Raw genomic sequence first — 27,068 nt, forward strand, 5'->3', positions numbered from 1 at the left:
TCTCCTACAATTAAAATTAACAGATGCTAACATTGTTTCATGACCATTTAATGCTACTAAAAATATTTCTAGATAGATCAATAACAAATAATAATTATTATTATTTTTACTATTTTAATTATTTGTTGTGTTATGCTGATTGTTATTAGTATAAAATTTTGGTCCTGAAAAAAAATCGGTTGAGAACCACTGGACTAGTGTATATGGCTGGATAGGTGAACAAACTACTCCAAACCTTTTTGCTCCGACACCAGTTTCCGGTATCATGAATGTGAAATGTATTTGTTTCCCATGTCTTTCAGCCACTGGTGTAATTTAGTGGTGTCTTGCGTGCATTTGCTGTATGTATCATTTCATTAGTACATTGAAAATACAATTTTATATATATATATATATATTTTTTTTTTTTTTTATTTATTTTTTTTTTTTTTTTTTTTTTTTTTTTTTTTATACTATTTCAAAACCTTGAACTTATTTATTTATTATTTATTAATTAATTAATTAATTAATTAATTAATTATTATTATTATTTTTTTTTATTATATTTTTTTTGGTATTTTTTTTTTTTTCTTTCACACAAATGTTTTTAAGTTTGCTGCATGGTAAAATAAAAAATAATGCTATACATACAGTATGTGTTTACTCGCAGATGCATGTCGACAAGTGCAGCGTGCATAGACATATTTCACTGAGAATGCACCTGCTTCACCTTCGCTTAGTTAACTGATGTACAGTAGTATACATAACACAATGGCAAGTGGCAATATCGGATAAATGGTTATCAGTGAATCTGTGAGTGAATGTAGCCTATGTAAATTCTGAATGGATTATATTGCGCAATGGGTGCACCCCTTATAATCACTGGAAATGTCACTCATCTTACTGTAGATATCGCGATCTCACGGAGTTAATTAAAAATAATCAAAAATGCTTTAGAATGCACAATTAATATCTTATTTACATCATGTCTATGCTTTCTTTGGTTTAATGAGAGATTTCGCAAACGTATAGAATTCAGCAGAATTTCAATTCAAGGAGCAGTGGTTGTTGGTCAGGAAAATTAACCGAAATGAGCATCACTACTTGCATGTTTTCTTTCTTTTATACTTGAAGTGTGGTTTGTTTGTGTACTGTTTCTTGTTCAGTCAATCCATGATAAACCACGTAATTTGAATTTGTCTTGTATTTCTTTAGGCTGCCCCCTGGCACAGTGTTAGGTGGGTGGTGTGGAGCTGGCCTCGGCACCGGGAGAGGCCCCCTCGCCCGCCCCCTCCCAGTGCTGCATGGCTGCAATGGCGCCCGCTCTGACCGACGCTCCGGCCGAAGCTCACCGCATACGCTTCAAACTGGCTCCGTCCTCCTCCACCCTCTCACCGAGTGGCGTGGAGGGAAGCGGTACCGGCAACCACATCCTCGTGTCCAGTAACGGTGCCGTCAAGCGCAAGGCCTCTGAGGAACGCCCCTCTCGCGGGGCTGGCCCCTGCAAGCCCATCGTTACCTCATATCACTGTTCAGATGTGTCTTCGGCAAAAGAGTCCCTGAAGCTGCAAGGTGTTCTACTGCAGACGCACAACATCCTGCCGAGCCTCATACCACGCAAGCACCAGGCTTTAGAGCTCTCTGAGGAGCAGCCAAAAGGCATCATGAGTGCCAGTGGAGGAGGTGGACCATGTGGGCTACCCACTGTCAACGGCATAGCAAAGAAAGTGACTAAACCGACTGAACGAGACAATGCGGTGACCTTAAATGGTGGCCAACATACCGTCGAGCAGGATTTGTCAAATCAGACTGAAGTTGTCAATTCTACCATGAGACTGACAAGCAACGGTCCCCTACGAGAAGCTGCAGAGCAGCGCCAGCCGTCAACAGGTGAGTCTCAGAACTGTCCCGGTAATGGAGCACCTCCTGCAACATCTCCAACCTCCAGTGCACCTTTCACAGAAGACAAAATTTCAGACTGTCCGGCGTTAGGCAGTGAAGATACATTGGCGCTCTCCTTTGCTACCCACCATGACCCTTTAGGTGGCCTTGGGGCGGAGCTAAGCGACCGTACTCAGCACAGCCAGAGCAGACAAGGGGAGATCGAGGCGCGGCTGTGGCGATTGCGCAAACGGCTGCAGGTGGTGCAGGCCAAGCAGGTGGAGCGGCATGTGCAACAACAGTTGGGTGGACTACTCAAGAGCACACTGGGTGCTCTGGATGCCAGGCGGCCGAGGGGCCGTCACAGCGATGAGACTCTCACCCCTCAGGAGAGAGATGGACTAAAACGTTTCCTGAAGAGTGGCTCCATGCCGGCTGAGTTGGAGCGACTCTCCCTGAGCTGCACCACCAACCTCCGGTCTGCCGAATACGCGTTTGATTCCGATGCCACAGAAAGCAGCTCAGGAGGAGAAACTGATGTAGAGGAAGATGACCTGGCTCGGGTCGACATTGAGCAGCGCCACATTCCTCTGTGAGTACCGACCTTAATTATTTCTCCAATAATGTAAATCCAGATAGTCTGAGGATGGAGTAATGAGTATGATGGTCAGGGTTCTCATGCGTCCTGGAAAATTGATGGCTAATTGTCCAGTCCTGGAATACACATGGTAAATTAGAGAAAATGTAAAGTGTCCTGGAAAATCTTGTTGTCCTGGAAAATTATTTTAAAAAAATACTTTGTTTTTCTTTCGCCAAGAATGAACAGTTTACCACTGGCCTGAAACAATTAATGTTAAAAGGTAACAGAGGCCAGAGATGCTAAAGACGAACGCAAAGGGGGGAAATACTATAACATGCAGCACAAACTCACTGTGCATGATGCGTGAAATATTGGAAGAAAATCCAAAATATTGAATAAGGGATGGGGGTTTATATGTATCTTTGAGGGGAACTGATTGTCTTGGAACAGACTGAAAAGTTAGGTGATTATTATTATTTTTCTTTCCTCTGTATAATGCATACTGAAGTAGTGTTTATCAGTGCAGAGCTGCTATTTTTTTTTACAGCGGTAACCAAAGAAATGCTGTATCTGCTGTTCCAGAAGTGCCACCTGCTGTCAGAGAGTGAATCTGCGCTCTGTCAGCCCGTCTGCTGTTTTTGTCTCGTTCAAATATTTTATGTAGCGTAATTTCACTAAGCTAAAGTTACATCTAAAAAATTACATCTAGAAAATACATCTAATTTAAATAAGAAACTGCTCATGCAGTATGTAGCATCTTTGTTTGGGTAGTGATTAAAATGCAGTGCTTCTGATTTGCTTTGAGTTTGTCCTGTAATAGAGCAAAGGACATCTTGTTCATGTACTCATATTTTCATTCTGTCTCATCTCTTGCTTTAAAAAATGAAATGAATAATAATCGGAATCTGCCCATTTGCTTGTATAAAAAAAAAAAAAAGAAAGAAAAAAAAATACTCTGAATCAGTGATGAAAAAATCAAGACTGGTATGTCATTACTGACTTTTGACAGTGGGAACACTGTGTTTCCCATCGTTCTGTCCAATGGTAAACTTAAGATAAGTGTTTTGAATGATTCCAAGTCTTGTGGTGAATGTTTGGAGTTAAGTGAAAAGCAGCTTTGCTAACAGTAATTCAGTAACTTATTGACTAAATATTTTTATATATTACTTTAGGGTGTGTTCCTTGTCTTTTATTCCCATTTTTAATTAAATTTAAAAATGTCGTGGAAAAGTCCTTGGAAGTCTTGGAAAACGATCACTGAAAAAGAGTGGGAACCCTAAAGGTACATTTCTGATGTAGGATAAGTGCTGATGCAGGCTGGGTCAAGCTGTTTCATGAAACCATTACATTCTTGCATGGTAATTATCTATGATGTGCAAATGATATTGAATGATAGTAAATGATCAGTGAGTGGCTGTTGTTCATCTCTGTTCATTTGTTAGTGTTGATTTGTTCTCTTAAGTTTGAGATAATGGTGATTTGCTTTTGTTACAAATGAGTTTTCTTGATAATGAAGGTATTTGTTCGTCTCTTGAATATCATTACCATCCTGGTTAGACCAGGACAAACGGCCGCACTCTCTCTAACACACACCAAGCCAGTCGTTCCCTTCCCAAGGGCTGAGCCTTGTTTAATACACTCAAATGTCAAAGGATTTTTCTTGAGAGACAGTGAGTCACTTCCTTAAACCCGTACGCACACTTTCTCAGTCAGTTATTGGGCTTGTTTTCACCCATCCTAACCTCCGGGTAAGAAGTATAGCTGTGATAAATCCCACTTTTGCCTAATTTTACTCTACTTGGTGTACATTTAAAAATCAACTCCTTCACAATTTTTTAATGCGGTCTCTTTTGCTGTGTCATTGTAGTTAGATGGTGTCTCAATAGGATGGGGGAACTATGATGTCAGATGAGTAATTCGCCGTGGGTTCCTTCAAGATTTTCCTATGGGGTTTTTGAATTAATGAGTAAAATAAAGCTTGTGGTAAACATAACTTGATACTTTTATGTTTTGTTCTACAATGTAAACTGCACACACTTACAGCCCAAACGTTATTATCTAGCTACTTATTAAAAGCATACGTTTTCAAAAATGACATAACTCCTAAAATTTGTGTTTTGGGCATGGATGCGTGTAATTTATGCTGTAGAACAAAACATAAAAGTATTGTCAAGTTATGTTTACCACAAGCTTTATTTTACTCATTAATTGAAAAAAACCCATTATAAAACCCCATAGGAAAATCTTGAAGGAACCCCCGGCGAATTACTCTTCAGGATTCTGACGTCATAGTTCCCCTCTCTATGCCCTGGTATTTTTTTTCTTTTTTTTAAGACCACTCTACGAGGGCGATAACTTACATTCAGCAGAGTCAGTCACGTGACTATTGCGAAGGACAAATAGGCTTACTTGCAGATTATGTGATGAGTATAGTGAAGCGTGAAACTTATTTTTTCTTCACCGTTTGCTTTCCCCACATCCATAGTCACCTGTTTTCATGGGTTTTTAGACCTTTCCTGGTAATGCAACCGATTCCATTGTGGGATTGAGGACCACATGAGTGCATGTTGTAACTGCATGCAAGACCTTTCTGTTAATAGGTAGTTGATTTGTCTTGCTGCTTAATCAGCCATTAAAGCCAGTGTCTTGATGAGCCGGGAGGTCACTTGAGTGCAATCTGCAGTACCCAATGATTAATTTGTGCTGCTTTGGTTCATAGGTGGTTGATTTTCTGAGAAGTCCCTGTAAGGAGGATGTATTGCTGTATCGGATTCAGTTATGTTGTTGAGATTTTATGTTGTTGATGTTGCTGTTGTGTAAGTGTTTTTTATTTTTATTTTTTTTATTTTTTCTAAACTCATACAGATTAAGAGCACTCATTCACTGCTAATGATTAACCTAGTTTGCCTCATTCTTGCTAGTGTCCTTCTGGCACCATGGGTTAGCAGTTAGCTTTCATGTACTTGCACGCACCAGCTGGTGGCATTCATTGTTTCTGTGCCATAATCCTGTTAGCTAGAACCAGTTTAAAAGAAAGGGACTCTTTGTACTGGTCTCACATCAGACTTTTGTACCTGTCATGCAGCCTTCTGCTGTCAAGGCTCCTCAAGAAGCATGTCTTTTACCCACCCTTATGTCTTTCCAAATTTCTGTGCACCACAAAAGGACAAATTTTGAAAACTGTAGTTGTAAAAGGGGATGTAGGATGCAGTAGTGGTCCATGCAACTTGTACGTTGTCTTTTGGAGCCATATGATCGAATGATTTAACATTTCAGTCTCTTCCCCATACAAGACTCTGATAAATCTTCTCTCTAGTGGGAAGTTAACAGTTCCAATCAAATTGAGTCAGTTAATTGAACTTGAGATTGTGATTGAATTAATCATTTAGTTTTATGAACTGCTTAAATTGGTACACTGAAAAATGTATTTTACTGACTGGTCATAAACGCACCAAGAGAGATGGGGTGGATGTTAAAATGTTTTGTAAATAATATTAGTGAATAGTATATTCAAATTAAACTTCTTTTTTTTTTCTCTTCTCTCTCATTTTGTTTTTTGACATTTCCAGTTATTGTTCACTTTAATTGTATTAAAAAAAAAAAAAAAAAAAAAACTTCCAGACAGAATATTCTTCAGCCTTTTTCTTTTGTATGCCACGAAAGAAGGTCACGCATGTTTGGAATGACTTTTTCAAAAAATACTTTTTTTTTTTGAATGATTGATTGTTTAAAATGAAACAAGAAGTTATTTTGGAGCTCATCACTAAATGCCCCAGGGGGCATTTCTTGATTGCTTCTACAGTAACCATTAATCAGTGTTTCTGTCTCTTGTGTTTTCATGATGTTTGCATCTTGTTTTGAATAGTAATGGTAATGATGATTTAAGTGAGGAGCGTGCCTCAAAAAAAAAGAAAAAAAAGGACAAAAAAACTGCTCTGTCTGGACTTTGCCACCTTTTGAGATGTATACAAATACCTTAATAAATCAGAAATACACTTCACTAAATACCATAACACTGTTTATTCATCTAATGCATTCAAATCATTTTGACAAGCACCTTTTCTTTTACAGTTTTCAAGGTTCCCCCATCTGCGCAATTTTTGGTTTTATCAGTCAACGTTCTAGGTCACATAACCGGCTTGTCAAGTTTTGTGGGTATGTGTGTATGTGTGCTTTTCCCCACTTTCGAATCGTTTTTCATTGTTTGCCATATTCACTTCCATAATGTTTTTTTTTTTTTCCTTCCCATTTGTCTTGTCTTACCAAGTCAAAATGTGTGACATTTAGATGTTTTTGTTCTGGTATTTTCTCTTTAGTTACAAGTTTTGTATCCTTCTGTCCTTGCTGGATGAAATGGCAAAGAACAAGGCCATTATGAATAGAGTTGGCGAGTAAGAGAGACATCGCTTTAATCTGTTAGGATTACAGTTTTTGCAAATTAATACACCTGTACCCACTGGCCACAGGTCCTGTTTGAATGGAGTAAAATATTTTAGCACTGTTTCCATTCTTCACAGATGATGGTTTAATACACTTGAGGAGAAACATTTGATCCTGCCATTGAATGAAATTCAATAAAACACTGCTTGACTGCAAAACAATATTGACCCCCATTGACTTTAATTGTATGGCCAAAAAAAAAAAAAAAAAACACCCACAAACATCAGAACATACAAATTTTAATAGCATGTTTTTTCTGGTTTCCTCTTCAGTTCTTCCTCATTTTCTTTTGTCTTTCATGAGTTTTGAAACTCATGAAAGCTCCATTTACACATTTGAGTTCCTATGGATGTTGTAATGTCCAAATGGCCATGTTTCAATGGCCAAATGATGTCTTGACCAAATGGTGGCATAGGTATGCCGGTTTGTATTGGGACACAAGAACAGGTTTTTATTCAGATCTGGGGCCTTTTCAAATTTATGTAACGGAGTAATTATAATGTTAAAAACATTTTATTCAGATGAACATCTGCATTCTTCCACTGTGCACTCAACCCTCTCTGAGATCAGTATGTCCATTAAACAGACCTAACAACTTGATGTGCTCCATTTCATGAGAATCAATCAGTTATGATGAGGAACAGAATTGCACATACAGTTGATTAGCATCACAGAAGCAGTTTTTATTGGAGCTGCTTTCGTGGCACTTTCAGTATATCCCTCTTTTCTCAACACCTTCAGTGAAAGCTTTTGTGCTGCCTTTCCTGTATTCTGTTGCTTTATATTTTCTTTTTGCCTTCTCTCCATCTGCTCCCTCTCCTTCACACATTAAAATCCAACCGTTGCCACTTGAAATTCAAGCACTGCCAGGAAAATATCCTGTCTCTGCATCCCGTCCACAGACATGTGGCTGCACCTGTTCTGTGTCTGCATGTTATGTGTGTGTGAATGTATTTCTGTTTGCATGGTTGATAGAATTGTATTGACCTATTAATCAATATATCCAGGCCGGTAGCATGCATTTGATTTGCTTTTTGCTATTGCTAGTCAGAGTCTCGTGGTACTAGAGAGAGGTGGCATTCTCATTCTAAAGAGTGTTTTATTGGACACAAGGTGAATATCAATATTTTCTGTCTGTTTTGAAGAAAAAGACAATTTTATAGCTAACCTCAGAAATGGACTAAAAGCAACATTGTAATTCGAGATTCTGTTCTGTTCTACTGTACTGTATTCTATGGTTTTCACAAACTCAAATCACATTTTACCAAATCACAGAAGTGGCATAGTAGAGTTGAAGTTGTCACCAACCATTTTGAATTTATGCCGAGTGTCCCACATTAGTGAGTACAGGAAATGCAAGATCTTAAATTGTGGCACTGTGGTTTCCGGTACACACAGTACGAGAGAACAACAATCTCTCAGAGAGCAAAACACAGACAATGAGACAGACAGTCATGTGTCGCACACCCCTAACTGCAGGGTGAGTGTGTGTCGTTCGTCACTATAGCCACCGACCGGTTGGACCCAAGAAATGTTGAGGATCTCAACAGGTTTTGAGTGTTTGTAGCCTGCAGTAGAGAAAGACTGACTGGTTTTTAAAGGGCAGACCCAGCTGTGCGCTGTTGCCTCTGCTCTGCTCTGTTCAGCTAATGTTGTCATTTATCGATATGAGTAAAATATAAACCTGCTTTATGAACTGCAGAGGCTGATGTCTTTTAAAGCTTTGGCTTTGTGAGATGAACAGACCACAATGTTTATGGCTAAATACCTTCTTTCCAGTGACCGTTAATTGCTGTGACCGGATCTTTGAGTCAGTGAGTTAAACTTGAGAACCAGTTTAGTCCAGTCTGTGCTTTATTCAGATTTTAAGAACTGTATCATTGATATCATCATAAAAAAGAAAAAAAAAAGCATAATTTGAGAAATTATACATTAACAAAAAGGTGACTCAGATGTCAAGATGTTAAGTAAACCAAGATGAAAAAATGTTTCCTGGTCCTCAGGCCAAACTATCATATGACTTTAGAAATCTTTGAATAAAGTGCATAAGTCGTATGGACTACTTTTATGTATGTATTTATTTTTTCGTAATTTTGATGACCCTTGCCCTCAATTACTGTGAATTATTTAAGGAATGGCTAGAATAGTCATTAAAAATAATGTAGCATTACACGGAGGGAATGACATGAGGGTTAGTAAAAAGCTAAAATGTCATCTATTTCACTCCATTGCATGTACATGTAGACAGACAGACCGATAGATCGATCCTAACTTCCATCCCAAAGCTAATTGCAAATGATTTACTTTGCTCTTACCCACTGCTTATGCACCGGATCTCTCTGCTTGAGTATGCATGGTAAATCAGCTCTCAGATGAATATGTAAGGCCATCCTTTTAAACATCAGCGCTGCTTTGAAACTGCCAGCAGCTTTTTCCATCTGCCCTGTTGCCCTTTGGACTGCGGGATACAGCAGCCCACCATCTCTTGTGTCTTATGGGTGATGGCAGAGTATCTCCGTGGAAACCATGTACAGGTGCCCCCCCCCCCCCATTTTTTCCCCTTCCACTTTCCACCGTCAGATGTCTACCATGCTCCGGCTGTCTGGTGCTCATTCTGTGCTCATGTCCACGACGTTTCAGAGCTGCAGTTTTTGTTGCAGTCGAAAGTGGGGTAGTACTAAACCCTGCACTTAGTATAAAAGACTGCTGCACTGAAAAATGTATGTTTGATAGTTCGTGAGGTGGAAGTGTGGTTAAATTGAGCCTGTGCTGCCTTTTGAACCATTTTTAAAGACCACATGAAATCACTTCACATGAAATAACATCTGACTGAGAAGTAGGGATTGCGTTTTTCAGCAATAGTGTGCACCAAATATGGAAAAATCTCCATACAAGTTCTTTGTGAATTTTTCTTTTTTCTACTTGTTACTTAGCACTATTTATTAGAAAATGTTTATTTTTGTTAATTTGTTTATAAATGTATCTAATATTTTGATACTTAATTTCCATGATCTAAATATTCTTAAGAATTAAGTTTGTTGTAATTTGAAAGTGTGTAGGCCTTCTTGCATTATTATGCTTTTATATTATAATTATTTGTTCAGTAGCATAAAATGGTTTTAAAGGGGTCATATGATGTTGCTAAAAAGAACATTATTTTGTGTATTTGGTGTAATGAAATGTTTATGCCGTTTAAGGTTCAAAAAACATTATTTTTTCACATACTGTACATTATTGTTGCTCCCCTATGCCCCGCCTTCTGAAACGTGTAGATTTTTACAAAGCTCATCAGTCTGAAAAGCGAGGTTGCTCTGATTGGCCAGCTATCCAGTGTGTTGTGATTGGCCGAATACTTCAAGCGTGTGACAGAAATTTTACGCCCCTTGCCATACTGTGATGCCATATCTCGATCAGAAAACAATAAAACCCATTACAAACGAGCCATTTGTTGCATCCAGTGGGGACATAATTACTGATTATAATGACTTGTACTGTCTTTTTACGCGTTGCGTTTCATCGCGCCGTGTTAACATAAAACCATGTCTGCATTTGTGATCGAAGGAACGACAAACAACAAGCGCTACTTTACACTGCTCAAAACTCCACAGCCGGCAAACTTTAGTCTTTGCAACTCTAGGGATCTTATCTGTTCACGAACAGCTTGTAGCACTCCAGAGAGAAAGGAAAACTTGAAATCGCATCATATGACCCCTTTAAAATAACAATATTGATTATCGCAATTATTTCTGGGGCAATATCGCACAACAAAGTTATCGTGACAGGCCTAATTAAACTTTAAGAACATATTAAAGGGTTTTCAACAAAGATATAATAATAATAATAATAATAATAATAACAATAATTAATGTAATATTACTGATAATAAACAAAAAAAGTTGTTTATAGTTATTCCTAATATTAATATTGAAAATAAAACTACAATAATGTGATTTTCTGATTATATGATTTTTATAATAACTGCTTTCTAGTTGGTTGATGGGGTATTTTCAATATTTCTTTCCCCAGAAGTTAAAGACTGTACGTTTTTAATGTGCATGTATGATTAAAGTTACTTTTTGTCTACTTTTAGAAGTACACTAGCATGTAACTGCCTCAAAAATGTGGCTAAAAAGTCAAAAGTTTGAGGTATATATATATATTTTTTCCCTGATAAGGTAGAGTTATACCTACAGCGGAGGTTTCTTTCCCTCTTTTTGTCTGTATGGCTCACTATCATCTGTACCTGGCAGCGCCCGCAGTGCTTGGCCCAGAATGAAAAGACTCCTCTGTGAAGGGTGTGTGTGTGTTTGTGTGCCTCTGTGAATGTGTGTGGCACAGTGACTGAATTAAACCGCCCAATGTGTTGCATCTTTCTTAGGCCTGTTTTTGTTCTGTAATGAAATATGCGAGCCATCATATCTGTGGCTCAGGTCACATACCCTTTCCCGAGGGTTTGTCTGTGTCTTTGTGCTGGTGTGGATCACGTCTAATGAATCTATGTCACGCTTGGTGGTTTGTTAGTATGACTCATCACAATTGTTAAATCATTTAACCACCTCGTCAACTTCCCCACTCTCCACCAATCAGATGACGTTTTGCGGCACATTGTTTGGCAGTAGATAATTGCTAAAGTCCTTTCGGTTTTATCTCTTATTACAAGGTGGTCAAATTAACAGTGCCAGAACCTAGAAGCAACAGCACAAATAATGGTGCTCATTTACTGCTTTTAGGTCCAATATATGTATGGAGCCTCTCGCAAACAAGCAAGCAGTTTATAGATGTGGCAGTACATAAACAACCAACTTTTTACAACTTGGCCTTGATTATTTTTTTCAGATTTGGAGACATAAACAACTGGATCTTGTATTAACGTGTCAGGCAGCTGTTGGGCAGATACAGTCACTACTGGCCAAAGAACAAGCTCTCTGGATTACGGATTATTTTTTAAGAATTTGTTCATTAGAAGGATTAAAAAGAAAATGTTGGCAGCACTGAGGGATAATCAAGTCAGGGTCCAAATGACTTTTCTGCCACACTGACTAGGTGGCAGTTGAATGGCCGTTAATTTTTCTTACCGGTCATGGAGTATTTGGCATTATTTGCATTAGAAATATTGTTGTTGCTTTCCCTTACTTTTTTGTGACAGACAGTGCAGGTTAATATCGCACATAGCATCGCATACAACATGGGTCAGTTTTAATTTCACAATGACACATTTTTTTTTTTTTTTTTTTTTTTTGAACACCTTTTGAATAAGGAACAGTGTAATATTGTGACACATTTCTTAGGATTCTTTGAGTATGAAGTTTAAAAAAACAGCGTTCTTTGAAGTAAAAATCTTTTGTAATGAAAGTTACTGTTAATTATTTATTTATTTAATACATCATCACTGAATAAAAGTGTTTGTTTTTAAAAAGCTTACTGAGCCCAAACTTTTGAACATTAGATAATATTTCTTTAGTATACATGTAGGGGTGGGCGATATGGCAAAAATATCACAACACAATATTTATAAGAAATATCACGATTCATTATTTTATCACGATTCTTTGTCATGTTGGTTTTTAATATTTTGCAAGTTATCTGGGCATTACAGCTTATTTCCGTATTATAGTATTTCCATATTATAAAGACAAAGTCTTACAAGGTAACCAATTCTAAAAAAAAAAAAAGAATAGCAGATATTTAGGTCAAAGTGGGCAAAGATAAAAATCTTTGTCATTATTTTATCTGTATTATTAAAAAATAAGAACAAAGATACACATTATAAATACAAACGTTATACAAATAAAATAACAGTGCTTTATTTTAAGGTGCATTAAACAGAAGCATTCAAGAAATTGAATGAACAAATATAAAAATAAAACACTATAGATTGATTCCTATCAAAGCAACTGTATTAAAGTTTTTCAGTTAAGAGTAGTGAGTGATTTTTCTTTTTGTTTTGTTGTTTTTATGCCATCATTTACTCGCTCAAAATTAGTTTTAAACCTGAATGAGTTTCTTCTGCTGAACATAAATGCTATTTTGAAGAACGTCGAAAGCCAGACAGCTGCTGGTCCACAGTGACTTAGTATTTATTTCCTATTATCAAATTCAATGTGGACCAGCAACTCTTTGGTTACCCACCTTCTTCAAAATATCATCTTATGTGTTCAGTACAAGAAAGAAATTAATACAGATTTGGGACACGTAAGTAAATAATAACAGAAAATAATTTTAGGGTGAACCATCCCTTTAATGACAGTCGGCTGCATGTTTAATACTTACACTTTAAAGAGCAGGTCATATGGTATTTTAAAGTGTCATAATATGGTGTTGGAGTCCCGTACAACAGGTTTAAATGCATCCAAGGTCAGAAAACATTGTAATTTCCTCAGAATATACATTTTATACTAGTCATTTGCCAATGATTTTGAAACTATTTGTTCATAGCAAACCCCTCCCTTCCATAAGCCTACTTCTGCTCTGATTGGTCAGCTGGCCAAGCCTGTTGTGATTGGCACAGAGAGGAGTCCTTGAGCCAGTTAGCCAGCGCTACCATTGACAAAGCACCTTTACATAAAACAACAATATAGGGCTCTAATCCATTCTTACAATAATGACATAAAATACAAAAACACTTATGCAAGCGAATTGTGCCCACAGCTAAAGTTTAACTGCTAAACTAGGAATACTTAAAACAATAATGATGGGTACGTTAGCCGAGTGCTAATGTGACTAACTGATGGAACAATACAGTTTGTAAACCAAAATATGTCTACTGAAATGTTTGAAGAACGAAAGACAAAAGACGCTCCGTCTTAACGTTTAATCAGAAAGCAGAACAGTATCACAGGAGCTCCAGCCTAACTAACTAACTCGCTCGTCTCTCCCGCATTAACCCTATAACTGCTGGTGCAGCACAATAAACAGCGATTTCACTAGGATTATAAAGTCTGTGCACTACACTACATTCTTTATATTTAAACCAAGTAATTGGAACAACCTCAGTCTACATTAATCGTCACATTCTTAGGAAATAGTGGGTTCACAGCGAATTATCAGAATTACTTCAGTAAGACAGTGATATTGTGCTTTACCTGGAAAACTAAAACTGTACTAGGTATACATCACATATTGGCACAAAAACTTTATTTTGAGCACTCAATTGAAAATGTACACATAACATATCAATCATACTTAAAGGTTGTGGTTCAGAGAGATTGTTAGTCCAAATTAAGAAGATTAGAAGCCAACGAAGGTAAAAGCCAAGATTAAAGAAGCAGTTCTTGATAAAATGACATGCACACAACAAAAGGTTTGAATTGTATTTCTGTGGTATCCTTGAACACAGCGTCTTCTCTACATGACCCCATTTGACTTTTTTCTTTTATGGACAAAAACAGACAGAAACCTGGAGTAGTTCTGCTTTTACTTTAGAACCTTTTGTGCCAAAGTCAAATTTTCAATAACTCTGCTTGGTCTCTTTTTAGATTCTAATATCTTATGTCAGCAGGTTGTGCTTGTGTTAGACTAGTTGACTTGTATTCCTAAACGTGTTTAAAGCACTTAGTCCTATACCTGTGGAAAGACTTTAATCTCATGAAGAGTTCTGTGTGTGAGTGTGTGCGTGTTTGATCGGAAAGCAGCACTAATGCGCTGCAGATAATCTTATTGTTTTTGAACATTGTCTGGACCACAATACAAATTCCTGAGTTGCTGAACTGTGCTGGGGAGGAAACACTGAGTCTCTGCTCTCTTCCAGCATTGGCTTTTGATCGCTACTCTGGCTCTGATTCAGCCCAGAGCTTAGGGGCTGATTCAACCTGACTCCACCAGGAACTGGTATCAAGAGGAGATCCTCTTGCTGTTTCTAAAACACTGCACGAACATAAGATTTCTCTGCACAAATGTGTCCTTGCTGTATGGGACCGTCACTGTGTACTCATTTCTACAGTCCTTAAAGGGTGGAGTGAAATTTTAGTTTTGCCACACATCGGCAAACATGCACTAGGATCTCATAACTACTAAACACATATATGCACTCTTCTCTCACTCCCAACACAACAACTTTTTATCCGACACGCTCACATTGGCCAGCAATCTCCAAGCTGTTGGAAGCTCAAGCCACATGTGGTTGTGTTTTGCTGGCTGTTCGAGTAACTTGGAGCAATGGAGTTTGTTTTTCTATCTAATGAAATGAGTGTCTAAATCAGCTCATAAAAGTTCAAAGTGTCTTTAAATCAATTAACTGTTCAGCTTCCCTTTGTGAAATGTGTATTATATTTGGAAATAATTTAGCCTTTTATAGAAGTATTTCTTAAGGTTTTGTGTAAAGGTATTGTTTTGATTGTCTACATGATGTACATAAGCTCTAAAATTCTCATTTAATTTCAAGTTAAGTATAAGTTGTGATATGTTGATGCTTTGTGATATCGATTCATTGCATATGCATTGTGACGTGGAATGTTTTTGCAGAATAGTTTGCATAAATGGTCATTGACTGATGGGGTAGATTAAATGTAATGTTTAAATGTTTAAAAAATATTGTATAAAATTTATATGTATTTGTATATTTGTCTGGTTGCTTTAGCAACACCAAGGTCATTGATTTGAACTGATAAAAATATGTACCTTATATCCCTTTATCAGCACACACATCTGTGGTGTGAAATGAAATCTTCTCTGTCCCTCACGCTGATAGTAACCTAATTTCTGTGTGTGTATATTTATTTATTTTTAACTGTTTTATAGCTTTCAGGCTCAGATGAAGACCCTATAATGTGGTGGGATCCATTAAGAAGTCTAATTGATTTTTAAATTTTCTTGGGTTAATAGCTACATGCTATGTGTCTGTAAATGTTAATTAACTATGTTGTGTTGTCAGGTAACAGCGGCACTGTTTTGTAGTGTTTATTTCATGTACGTGATTACTAGGGATGTGCAGGGTTTCCCATACATTGATTTTTTTTGTGGCAGCCCGCCACAATATCAACACTGACCACCACAAATATATTTTCCAAAAGGCTTTGACTTTGTTGAATAAACATGAGCACTTCACGTTTCAAAATCAAAACACAGCACGGGTGTTTTTCTATAAATATATCTTTTTTTGAAGGGAACCGATTGTCTTTAGAAAAGTTTTGATGTCATTTTCATTTAATGTTTCCTATAATGCCTGATAAAGTAGTGTAGGGCTGATTTGATTACAGCTGTTACCGGAGAAACCACTATTTCTGCCGCTCCAAAAGTGCCTCCTACTGGCAGAGAATGAATGTGCACTTTCAAAAAGCCGTTCTGCTGTTTTAAATTTACAAATATATATGTCCCTGCCTGTGAAAGGGTTTTATTTATTTATTTTTTGTGATTTTTACTTATAACATTTATATCTTTAATATTGACTTAGGTCATGTCAAAGATTTAAATCATAGTAAAATCAAAAGTTGAAATCAAATTTGATACTTGTTATCTCATAATTATATTTTGAGACTTTAGCCTGGATTTCACAGACAGGGTCACATATATTTCCTCCAGGGGAAGTGCCGGCACACATAGAGTGTAAGTCTGTGGGAAACACTGACAGGGCTCCAAACAAAAAAATCGAGTAAGGAGCCATTGGCTCCTATAAGAAAAAAACTTAGGAGCCAAATCATTTTTTTAGGTGCCACAGAATAAACGTGTTTTATTTATTTTACGATTATTATTATTTATTTACATTTCAATCATACTGTTATGTGTTTCTCATCTTTTCTTGACTTTATCAGCATTTTAATCCATCTTGTAGATGACCTGGGAACTAAGGTTCACCTAAAGTGGGAACTAAATGTCTTTTCCAGCTTGAAATCTACAGTCACAAAGAATTGTTCATTACACAGAGTCTGTACCAGTATCATGGAGCGTAAGCATCACTTGGCCACTGAGTGTAGCTTGGGCTCCTCCTACATGAGACATTTCAGTAAGTTGTACTGTAGGCTCTCTTATAAAATAGCCTACCTTTTGATGTTAATTCATGTTCACTATGTACTATATTAGTAAAGAGAAATATTAAATGGGTTCACTTGCCCTTGAACTGAGGCACTAAAGCGACCGCGCCTGCCCCATTAAGGAGCGCCAGAACTGTATTGTTTGAATTTCGTTATGAAATCAGAATAATTTTTAAGCTGGTACTTTTTATTAAAAAGTTACAAAGCACAGAGCTTTTTGCGATTACTGGACGTCAGTTGCACTTCAAATAATGAAGTTCACGCGTTAAAAGAACACAGACCAAGATCTTGTTTAGAAGAAGCCATATTAGTAATTATTATAAACAAGAATGGTTAACGATATTGCCAATATCCACACAGCTGACAGCTTTACCTGTTCTAGTTTGTTCAAGTTGTGCACGAAATAGACGCTGTATTTTCTGCACTTTCGCTTCTTACGTCTCCGTCATTTCTCTCTCGCTGCACAGCGGAGCTGCGTTTATCAGACTGTGTGCATCAGCACTGATGTGCGGCAGAGATGAGGACTGTCTGAAACTCTCTTTTTCCACTAAAACTTTAATGTGCATCGTCTCAGTTTAATACGTGAACATAACAAAAGATTTGATCACAAAACAATTAGGAAAAAAGGCATTACATTCAAATGTTTAAGTTATAACATGTAAATATATACCCAGATAGCAATAACACTCGGGCTGATTCTGGCTGAAATGCGTCTCTGTCGGTTCAGTCTCGGCATCGGTGAGAAGATAACGGACCAGAGCCACACCGACTCTACAAAACACTTCTGGCTGACAGACGGCTTTTTCTCTATGGGCCGATCTCGGCTGAAAGCTGTTGTACACGCGGCAGGTCCACACTCGGTGTAGTTGTGTGTATTAACCTTCGGCCCGAGTTCATTTTATCACAGACGGGGCGCTGCTAGAATGAAGCAAATCAACCGCCTAAGAAAACTTTTTTAGCAGTTAAATCCTGAGGAGCTTTCGGCGGGTAGTCGCCAGTGGCGACCTCAGCAAAAACGTCACTCTCAAATTAATATTTATGGTCGCAAATGCGACTGTTTTAGTCGCAGTTTGGAGCCCTGACTGATGTGCATAACTACAAACATTCATAATTGATTTGTCAGTGTTCAGGTAGCACTGTATAGTTAGGCAGTGTCATGGATGCTAAAGGCAGACCTGCAGAATGTGCTTTGATGTATCTTAAGTGTATTGACACACATGGCAATCCTCACACCACCTTTAAGAGTTCATTACTAACATTTGAAATCTTTAGGGTGTAAAATATCTAGTGTACAGCATCCTACAGTTTGTTGATCGTTTTTTTTCTACTGTGACTTTTGAAGCACTCCTTTAACAGGAACATTACTCACAGCAGGTGATTTGATGTTTGACGGTGATTGTCTATTGTCTGAATTTGTACAAAAGTGCTGCTTTGATGGCAAAACCAGCAGGGCTTAACTTTGAGGAGAGGGGTTTACCTCTTACCACACTAAAGAACGGCAAGGCAAAGGTGCATCATTTAGTTATTTAAGAATTGCATCCTGGTTGTTGGGCAGCTAGTTACCCCTTCTGAACAATTTTTAAAAAAAAATTTCTAGTCCTATTTTAGCCTTTATTTTTGTATGCGTCATAGTCGACAAGACGTACTGCCTATACTTTCCTTGAAGCACTCACACATTACCAGTGTACTGATTAAACTGCACTTATGGCTACATCAGGGCATACAGGGCAGCAAACAGATTTCAAGCAGACAGTGATTATGGTCAGAATGGTGTTTTTGTTGTTGTTGTTTTATAAACAATAGCATTTTTGGTCCAGTGTTTGTAGTATTTTACTAAAGCTGGGTATCGATTCCCATGTCTTGATTCGATTTGATTTCGATTCACAAGCTCTCAATTCGATTCTTGATTATTTTTTTTTTATTATTACATTCAGTGAATATAGTTTTAATACAAATGCTATTGATATTTCTAAAAATGAACCGCAAACATCATTTTACAGATGGTGAATTTATACAAAGAAATTAAGAGCCACAGGCCTGTATTTTAAATCTTTTTTTTTTTTGTATAGGGTCCTTTTTTTAAACAATAATAAGGCCATATAAAATGTTCTTCTTAATTTTTCTGGTAATCAGATGAAGGCATAAAACAACTTAATTTATCCTAATCAAATTTAAAACCCTTTTATTTTTTGGCAAACAAAGTGCTGCACACAAGAGGTTTACTGTTCAAATTAAAAAGAAAACGTGATTATTCCTTTAAAAATAAAGATTTATTAATATTTATTATTAGTGGTCGACAGATTTATCAGCCGATATTTGCCATTTTTCAAATATCGGCATTGGCTGATACGTTTTTCTGCTTGGCCAATGTTTTTCTAGACTTTTATTTTGACAGCGCTGAGAAAGGCAGCGCCTGAGTGCGCACAGCTCACATTCTCCCTATTGTTAACAGTTCTGTCTAATATGGATAGACGCCTGTCTGATAATCAGATAGAACGGTTAAACAAAGGAATTAATGTATACAAAAAGTATTATAACATTTGCTTTTATATTATTAGTAATAGAAAGGCAAACATTATAATACTTTCTTGTTTGCCGCCAGCATTAAGCGAATATGCATTTATATAATTTAAACAAATCTTTATATGATTAATGAACATTTATTTTCACAAACCTTGCAAACTTAGTCGAATCCATCTCTTAAATCATTTCAACACTGCATTTTTATTCAGCATGATCGCATGTTCTCTGTGTGAAGGTCAATCTGTGTGAATTGAATGCTTTAAACTTTAAACTCGTAATTTCAAATTATGCTGCCCTTTATGCATTTCCCCACTGCCATATTCATGTCATTTTCTCTGTGTGCTGTATGTAAAATGAGTGTAACCTGGCTGTATTTGAAAAATATGATTCACAATGCACACAAACTTCCCAGAATGCTGAGTGCCCTGTTGGTTACAGTGTTTACTTTTTTATTATATTTTTGTTAAATATTTATTTGTGAAAAATACTTTGTCATCTAAAGTATAAATTTGTGTATTGTACACATTTATAATCCAAACCAAAATCAAATCAAATCAAATAAATAAAAAAAAAAAAAAAAAAAAAAAAAATAAATCTACAACCGGCCCCCTGCTTTCTTCTATCCAAGATATCAGCATCGGCTGTCAAAAAACTAATATCGGTCGACCACTATTTATTAGTAGTAGTAGTAGTAGTAGCATTGTTGTTACATTGAGTCTTAAGACTGCTTAATAGCAATATATTTTTGACAATTTCTTCACGTGAAACTAGACTTATTTTGACGGGTTGCCGTTAGAAACTTGCAGCTGCTGTGTATGTAATTTGATGGTAGTTTTGTCAGATTAAATGGTAAAATGCTAATGAAGTGACTCTCAGAGCAGCTAGGGATGAAATGTGTGTTTTCATATCATCATAGTGAGATGACAGAAGCTGAAAACATCGCCCGCGCTTGTGTAAACAAAACAGTGCGTTGCACCATTCATTCATTGCGGAAATTATGGTGCCTTTACGTGTGATGTCAAATTCTTCTGCAGATTTTTAGTATTACTATAGAATTTTACCTGAGCATTGCGAATCGCACATATTGCTTTGTTCTTGGTTTTTGTCAACAGTATCTCAGCCATGATAAGCACTGAATGAGTGACAGGCTTTCTGTTGTAACATTGCACAAGGTAAATAAGAGGGGGACATCAAGTGGAGAAGACTAATGAATAGATTCACATTAATCAGATCTTCTTTTAAATATTTGCTGTAATGAATACCGGAAAAGATAGATTCGCGGCTTTTGAGAATCAATATCGAATCGACGTCATTTAAAAAAACGATTAATAGAAAAATCAATTTTTTTTTTTTGCCCAGCCCTATATATTACACTGTGCCTCTAAGTCATTTTCTTGAACCTAAATGTTTTTCAGTATCTTGATCTTGACTCATTTTTAATTGTCCTGCCAATATCCATAGATTTTTTTATTTACACCAAAAGATATTTTACTGTATCCATTTCCAAAGTAAAGGAACATACATTGTGATGAGGTCGTGTGACAACGGTACTCGGTTTGACACAAAATATTATGCCTTTTTTTTTTTTAAAGCAGGAAGTATAGCTGGAGTTAACGGGATACAGTGCATGATGTCAGTTTTGTTGCACATAATGCAGTTATGTGCATTCTGTTTTGTGTTTAGAAATGTTACGTTTGGTAGGCACGTTTATGTCCCAGTTTTGTTTGGTTTGCTATAATAAAAACTTTTCCTAGATGCTAAAAGATTAAGCTAATGGTGTTTTGATTAATCAAAGAGTCTGATTGAGCAGCGAAGACTAAACATTTACTGACTGTTCCACTATTACAATTGCTTCGAATATATTGTATGTATATAATTTTTTAGCTTTAGATGTTGAATTATCATTATTGGTTCATTTGGTTGTTTGCTCTTAATAGACAATTGTTACAGCTGTTCAGAGATTAAAGTAATTGACCCCCCAACATTGTTTATAATGGGTGTAAATGTTCAGCTTCCCACTCTTTGTGCATTAAGTGCTCTGTGTTGCAGCTGGTAACACAAGCCCACGCATATTTTTGACAAAACATTTCATCCTTTTATGCGTCACTAATGAGTTTATAAGTCTCGTTTTGATAATTGGTGCAGACCTGATTTTAAACAAACTTCATGGATAATCAGCTGCTCATACTTTGGCTTAAATCCTGCTTATCACAAACATCTAATTACAGGATGCTTCCTAAAATACTGAAAAATAGTTTAGTTGACGTTTGTCAGAATGATTGTAATTATGTTTGCTGATGTTCAGCATATGTTTAATGACATGCATATTATTTTAGGATTTTTTATTGAAGCATTGATACAAAATAAAGTTGTTGTTTGTCTTAAATGTTTTAAACACTTTTTTTTTGTTATATGCCCCAAGATTCAAGGAGGTCAAGTATGCCAAGAAAAGCAGTCATAAGTAAATTATGTGTGAAATTTGCAGAAAAAAATACATTTTCTCAACTTCATCCTAAGAGCTGTGGATAGATTTGCGCAGTTTGTTTTGCATGTGTTGCACACTATTCTCCAAGTCGTCTTCACTTTGAGAAACACATCACATATCTCTTAAGCTAGTATGACGCAAGGCCGTTTTGTTCTGATGGTGCAGTCATTCAGGAGTTCAAACATGCCGAGAAGAAGCGTCACTTTCCCACCCTGATCTCCAAACATCTGGAGCTGCTTACGGCAGAACTGATGAGCCTGGAAATCTGCACCCACACCCATTGCATAACGGTTCACACTTGTTCTCTCTCGCTCTCTCTCTCTCTCTCTCTCTCTCTCTCCCTCTCTCTCTCTCTCTCTCTCTCTCTCTCTCTCTCTCTCTCTTTCATATACTCACTCGTTCCTACATACTTGCTTTTTTAGCCAGTTTGTTTTCTTCTCTCTCTTTTTTTTTTTTCTCCTCTTGCTCATTTATATGAATAATCCAGAATTCTCTATTCACTGGCTCCTCCCTGCCTGGCACAAGCTCCTATTTACATTTCTGCTCTGTTTACCTATAAATACACTTGCAGCTTGGATAACATGGCCAAGCACAGGTTTTACTGGAATCCTGGAATTTGATTGAGTGGAACACAGCTGGGTGGATTATATTGGCCAAATGGATTAATAATATGAGCACACGAATTGAGGGATGTGTAGAAATCTTTTAAAGATAAAAAGGTAAATTCTTCAGTGATCCTGTGTAGCAGCCTGACTGGACGACACAATAGCTCCGGGACACCGGGCTGCCGATTGTGCGAGCCCTAATATTAATATATAATATTGCAAATGCCCATAGATTTTTAAGATTTTATTTACTTATTTTTCTAGATCACAGTAGAAAAAAAATTTCCTTCCGCATGTAGTTGAGTAGTTTTTTTTTTTGAGCTTTGTTTATTATAATGGAACTTTGTGAGCTCACCTTTAATGATTATTAAGGGAGTTTGCAAATGTGATATTGATTTAATACAACAGTTTGAAAAACAAGTTAATATTAAGTGACTTACATTGTCTGACCACAACACTATTAACAACTAAATTAGTTTCAAGCAAAGTCACAGCTGAGCCGCTGCGCATCTTCAAGCAAACACAGCTGTGCTTCATTTATGAGTGAACATGAGTTTTTAAACAAATCTAGTGGGTCAATGATTCAATTACTCCTTCATAAATACAGTCACTTCCTTCATTCTTGAATGAATCAGCCGTTTGAACAAATCAACTGAATGAATGATTGCTGCCACCTACTGAGAGTTATAATTTCATTTTTAAACTATCATCATTTTATATTTCTGTTATTAAATAGAGATAATATTTCTATTATTTAAGTAAAGTAATTACTATTTGTATAGGCAGTTGTGGCCTAATGGTTAGAGAATTAGACTTGTAACACAAAGGGTTTAGTCAATGTGTAGGGCCCTATGAAATGTCTTTTTTTTTTTTTTCTCACCATATTTTTTATTGTTCCCAAATTCTGTGTTTTAGCATGTCTAATTATTTGAATGCATAAAACAACTTAATTTATCTTTTTTTTTTTTTTTATGATTTAGCCTTATGATTTTTTTTTTTCCCTCAGAAATTCTGTGTTGTGTATTTACATTTTTCTGGTTATCAAATGAAGGCATAAAACATTAATTTAATTTATCTTTTAATAATTGAAAATTAAGCAAACTTTATTTTTTGGCAAACAAAGGGGATTTACTATTAAAATTTAAAACATGGAAGAAATGTTGTGTGATTATTCCTTAAAAAAATAATGTTTTATTTTAGTAGTAGGCTATGTACATTCTACTGAAAAATATTAATAGGCACGTCTTCTAATCAAACTGGACTTTTATTTTGTTGGGTTGCCGTGAATACCTTTACAGTTCTGTGTATGTGATATGATGCTTGTTTTAGTCAAATCAAATGGTCAAATGCTCATGAAGTAACTCTCACAGCAGTTCTGGAGATGTTATTCATGTGTTTACGTACTCATTTAGTGAGATGGCAGACGCTGAAATCACTGCGAGCATCTCATGCGCTTCAGTGTGTGTAGTAAAATATGAAACTGCCCATCTGCGCCATTCATTAACAGAGACATGCAGAACATGCAGGTTTCATATTTAAATCGACTTTTGCAGCTTAATATTTACAGATACTAGTACATATCACGATTTGATTTTCAAGTGTAATGACCTTCTTTTGATTAATTCATTCAAAATGTGACAAATTCCGTTACATTCCGCGTTAAACTGCGAATTACGTTTTTATGACTGGATTCCGCGATTCCGTCCACGTTTTCCGCATTGTGGAAATCATAGGGCCCTAGTTCAGCTTGAAAGCTTATAAACAGAGTAATTCAGCAGTGGTACCTTGATTTAAAATCTGACCTGCTAAATGCCGTAGCAAACGAAATTCAGCACTGCATTGCCTTCGTCACTATCTACAAATAAATCTTGACCTGGTTATAGGCGACGTGTTTGTTCAGGTGGGTGCAAGCCCAACATCACCCTGTTTATGCAAAACAACAAATCTCTACATGCAAGAGTTTACATGCAAGCTGCATCAGATACTGAAACTCCACTCTTCTCTAAACTTCACTAGAAACATTTACATGTTTGTGGTTATATGTTGCTATCATGTCTGTACTTGTGCTGCTGTGATCAGCTGATCTTGGCATACTCTGACCTGTAGTTATACCTGTGGCGATTATATTCTTGTTGGAATACCTGAGAGTTGTTAAGAGTTCTACCTTTTTTTTTAGCAATTTGACAAGTTCATGAAGTTCAAAGTGCTTAAGCAAAAGGAGATTGAATGTTTGTTCATCAGCAGTGTTATAATGATAGTCACAGACTGTTTTGATGTTCCATAATTGATGAAGCTAAACATTAGCACAGCAAACCAATGGCTTTGCGACGGTCGTTTAGTGTTGTGGTTAACAAGGAAACATGGTGATTATCAGACCCTCACACAAAAGAACAAACAACCTCCCCCGCGCACACAAATGACTACGGGTGCATTATTTACAAGTTCCCAGTGTTATCTAGCAAACCACAGCCTCCAGCACACACAGAGTAGTGGGGGAAATATATATGGGAGAATACTTGGGTGTATGGTCAGTATTGTGGAAATCTGCTGACTTATAGTAATGTACTGGGAGCTGGGAAAATGGAGGCACAGGCTTCCTGTGTGAGAGACCAGGCCCACCATCCACACATGCCATACATACTCTTGTGCAAAAGCCAGTTGATCTAAGTTTATGAGCCGTGGCTTATTTAGATAGTATCTGTTTTATTGATTATGAAGGTGCTGAGAGTAATGTTCATGATTTTACACATGCTTTGTGAACCAGTTCAAATAAATCATTGAAAATCGACAAGTGGATAGTTTGTTGAAAAACCGAAATAGACTTGATTAAGGACGGTGTAGGGAATGATACTTTGTCTTTGTGCATTTTAGTCATGGACCTAATGCTGTTGAATGAGTTAATTTCAGCCCCATACAACTCCCCAACAATACAATAAAAGCTATTTTAAGGGTGCTTAAACACTATGTTCATGTGTTAAACTTGGCATGCCTTTTCTTTCTTTTTCCATTCTCTATTCTTTTCTCCTTTATTTTGCTCCATGCCTGCCTCCTACCAGTCATGTGACCTTGAAGGGGGCGGGCCGCTCTCCCTCTTCTCTCTCAGCACATCAAACTCTTTGTTCTCCAGACGACGCCCATATCATGTCTGCAGTAGAGCGGTTCTGTCCCTGTCGTTCTGCCCTTCACACACATTCACACTCTTACAATGGTTACAAATGCAGGCTGCACTAATAATGAGTTGCTTTTTGACTGTGCCCAACAGTTTTACCAGTCCACCCCCCCACCACCTCTATTTTTCCTGTAATGATGGAATCAACGTCTTTCAGAGCCACCTTAACTCTATTATGAATCACTGTGTTCGGTTGCTCTGGTCGTTGGTATTTGCATGCATGCAGGTGTGTGTATTCAGTCTTCTCGTCTCAGCTGTCTGCGTGTTACCTACGTAATGATCACCGCAGGCTTGATTTCCTGTGTTTTCATTTTGCTCCTCCACCTCGTTCTGTCATTTCCTGAAAAGCACGGTGGGTGGGTGTGTGTGTGCATGCGCACGCGTGTGTGTATGTGTCAGAAGCGCAGGAGTTCGTCATGAAGGCAGTGATGTAGATGAGAGTCCAGCCTGAAAATGCACTTGATTTATAATACCTAAATTTCAGTAGCGATAGAAGTATCCTATTTTATTTAAATTTAATATGTAATAAAGTAGTGCAATTAAAAATCATATATATATATATATATATATATATATATATATATATATATATATATATATATATATATATATATATATATATATATATATATATATATATATATATATATATATATATAAAAATGTGTACAATTATTATTTTGATGAATAATAACAACAGTGATAATTATGGCTTTTTTTTAATGAGAGAGAGTTTTGGTGATCAAGCTTTTCACATATGTTGAGAAAATCCCCAAGCACTGTGTGTGATACAGAGAGGCACTCTAGTGTTTTCTGACCTTGAGACGGGACGCTCCTGTCCTTCCACCCGTTCCCACTTGAGTTGGGCTGTGATTGTGTCTTAGCTGTAGTGCTAATGTTTTATCATGGTTTGTTCTGCGCAGAGGTTGCAGTCTGTAGAAATCATTAGAGAAAGGTTAAGCAGCTTCACATTTTTGTCTCCGCTTGTTTTCTGTTGATCATCAGCTCCATCTCACTTCATTTTATGGACATTTATTTGAGTGGTTTCTCTCTGCTTGCAAGTTATGATTTTAAGTGCTAAAACAGGTTGTCATTTTAAAGAGGAGGTTAGTCAGTCATTAAGTAATTTTTTACTTCCTGTATTGTGATTATGTAATATATTAACATTATATTTGCATTAAAATTATATTCACAAAATTATGCAGTGCATCATGAAGTCTAAAATGCGGTCACTATTCTGTTCAGATTTATGAATTTGTTTTCAGGTTGGAGATCTGGATTTGGTGGATTTTTAAAACTGAAAACAGGTCTTGAGTTGCGTTTTGTATAAGAAATAAATGTTTAATACACTGACTATCATTAAAGTGATAAATTCGTATTAAATTCATTAATCAGTGCCTCTAATTTGATCTGTTTGGACAATTTCTGACGCATGTGTGCT

General features: G+C 36.8%; 1 protein-coding gene across 3 annotated transcripts in view; it reads left to right on the top strand.

Moving 5' to 3' along the window:
- Window positions 1-27,068, top strand: part of kansl1b (KAT8 regulatory NSL complex subunit 1b) — a 60,701-nt gene that overhangs the window by 15,954 nt on the left and 17,679 nt on the right. For all 3 annotated transcript variants that reach the window (XM_042727892.1, XM_042727902.1, XM_042727883.1), the window contains one exon: window positions 1,195-2,452. In XM_042727892.1, the coding sequence (XP_042583826.1) occupies window positions 1,284-2,452 (1,169 nt within the window). In that variant the 5' untranslated portion in view covers window positions 1,195-1,283. The remainder of the gene's footprint in view (window positions 1-1,194; window positions 2,453-27,068) is intronic.

This window comes from Cyprinus carpio, chromosome A3, assembly GCF_018340385.1.
Source record: "Cyprinus carpio isolate SPL01 chromosome A3, ASM1834038v1, whole genome shotgun sequence".
NCBI classification, from domain to species: Eukaryota; Metazoa; Chordata; class Actinopteri; order Cypriniformes; family Cyprinidae; genus Cyprinus; species Cyprinus carpio.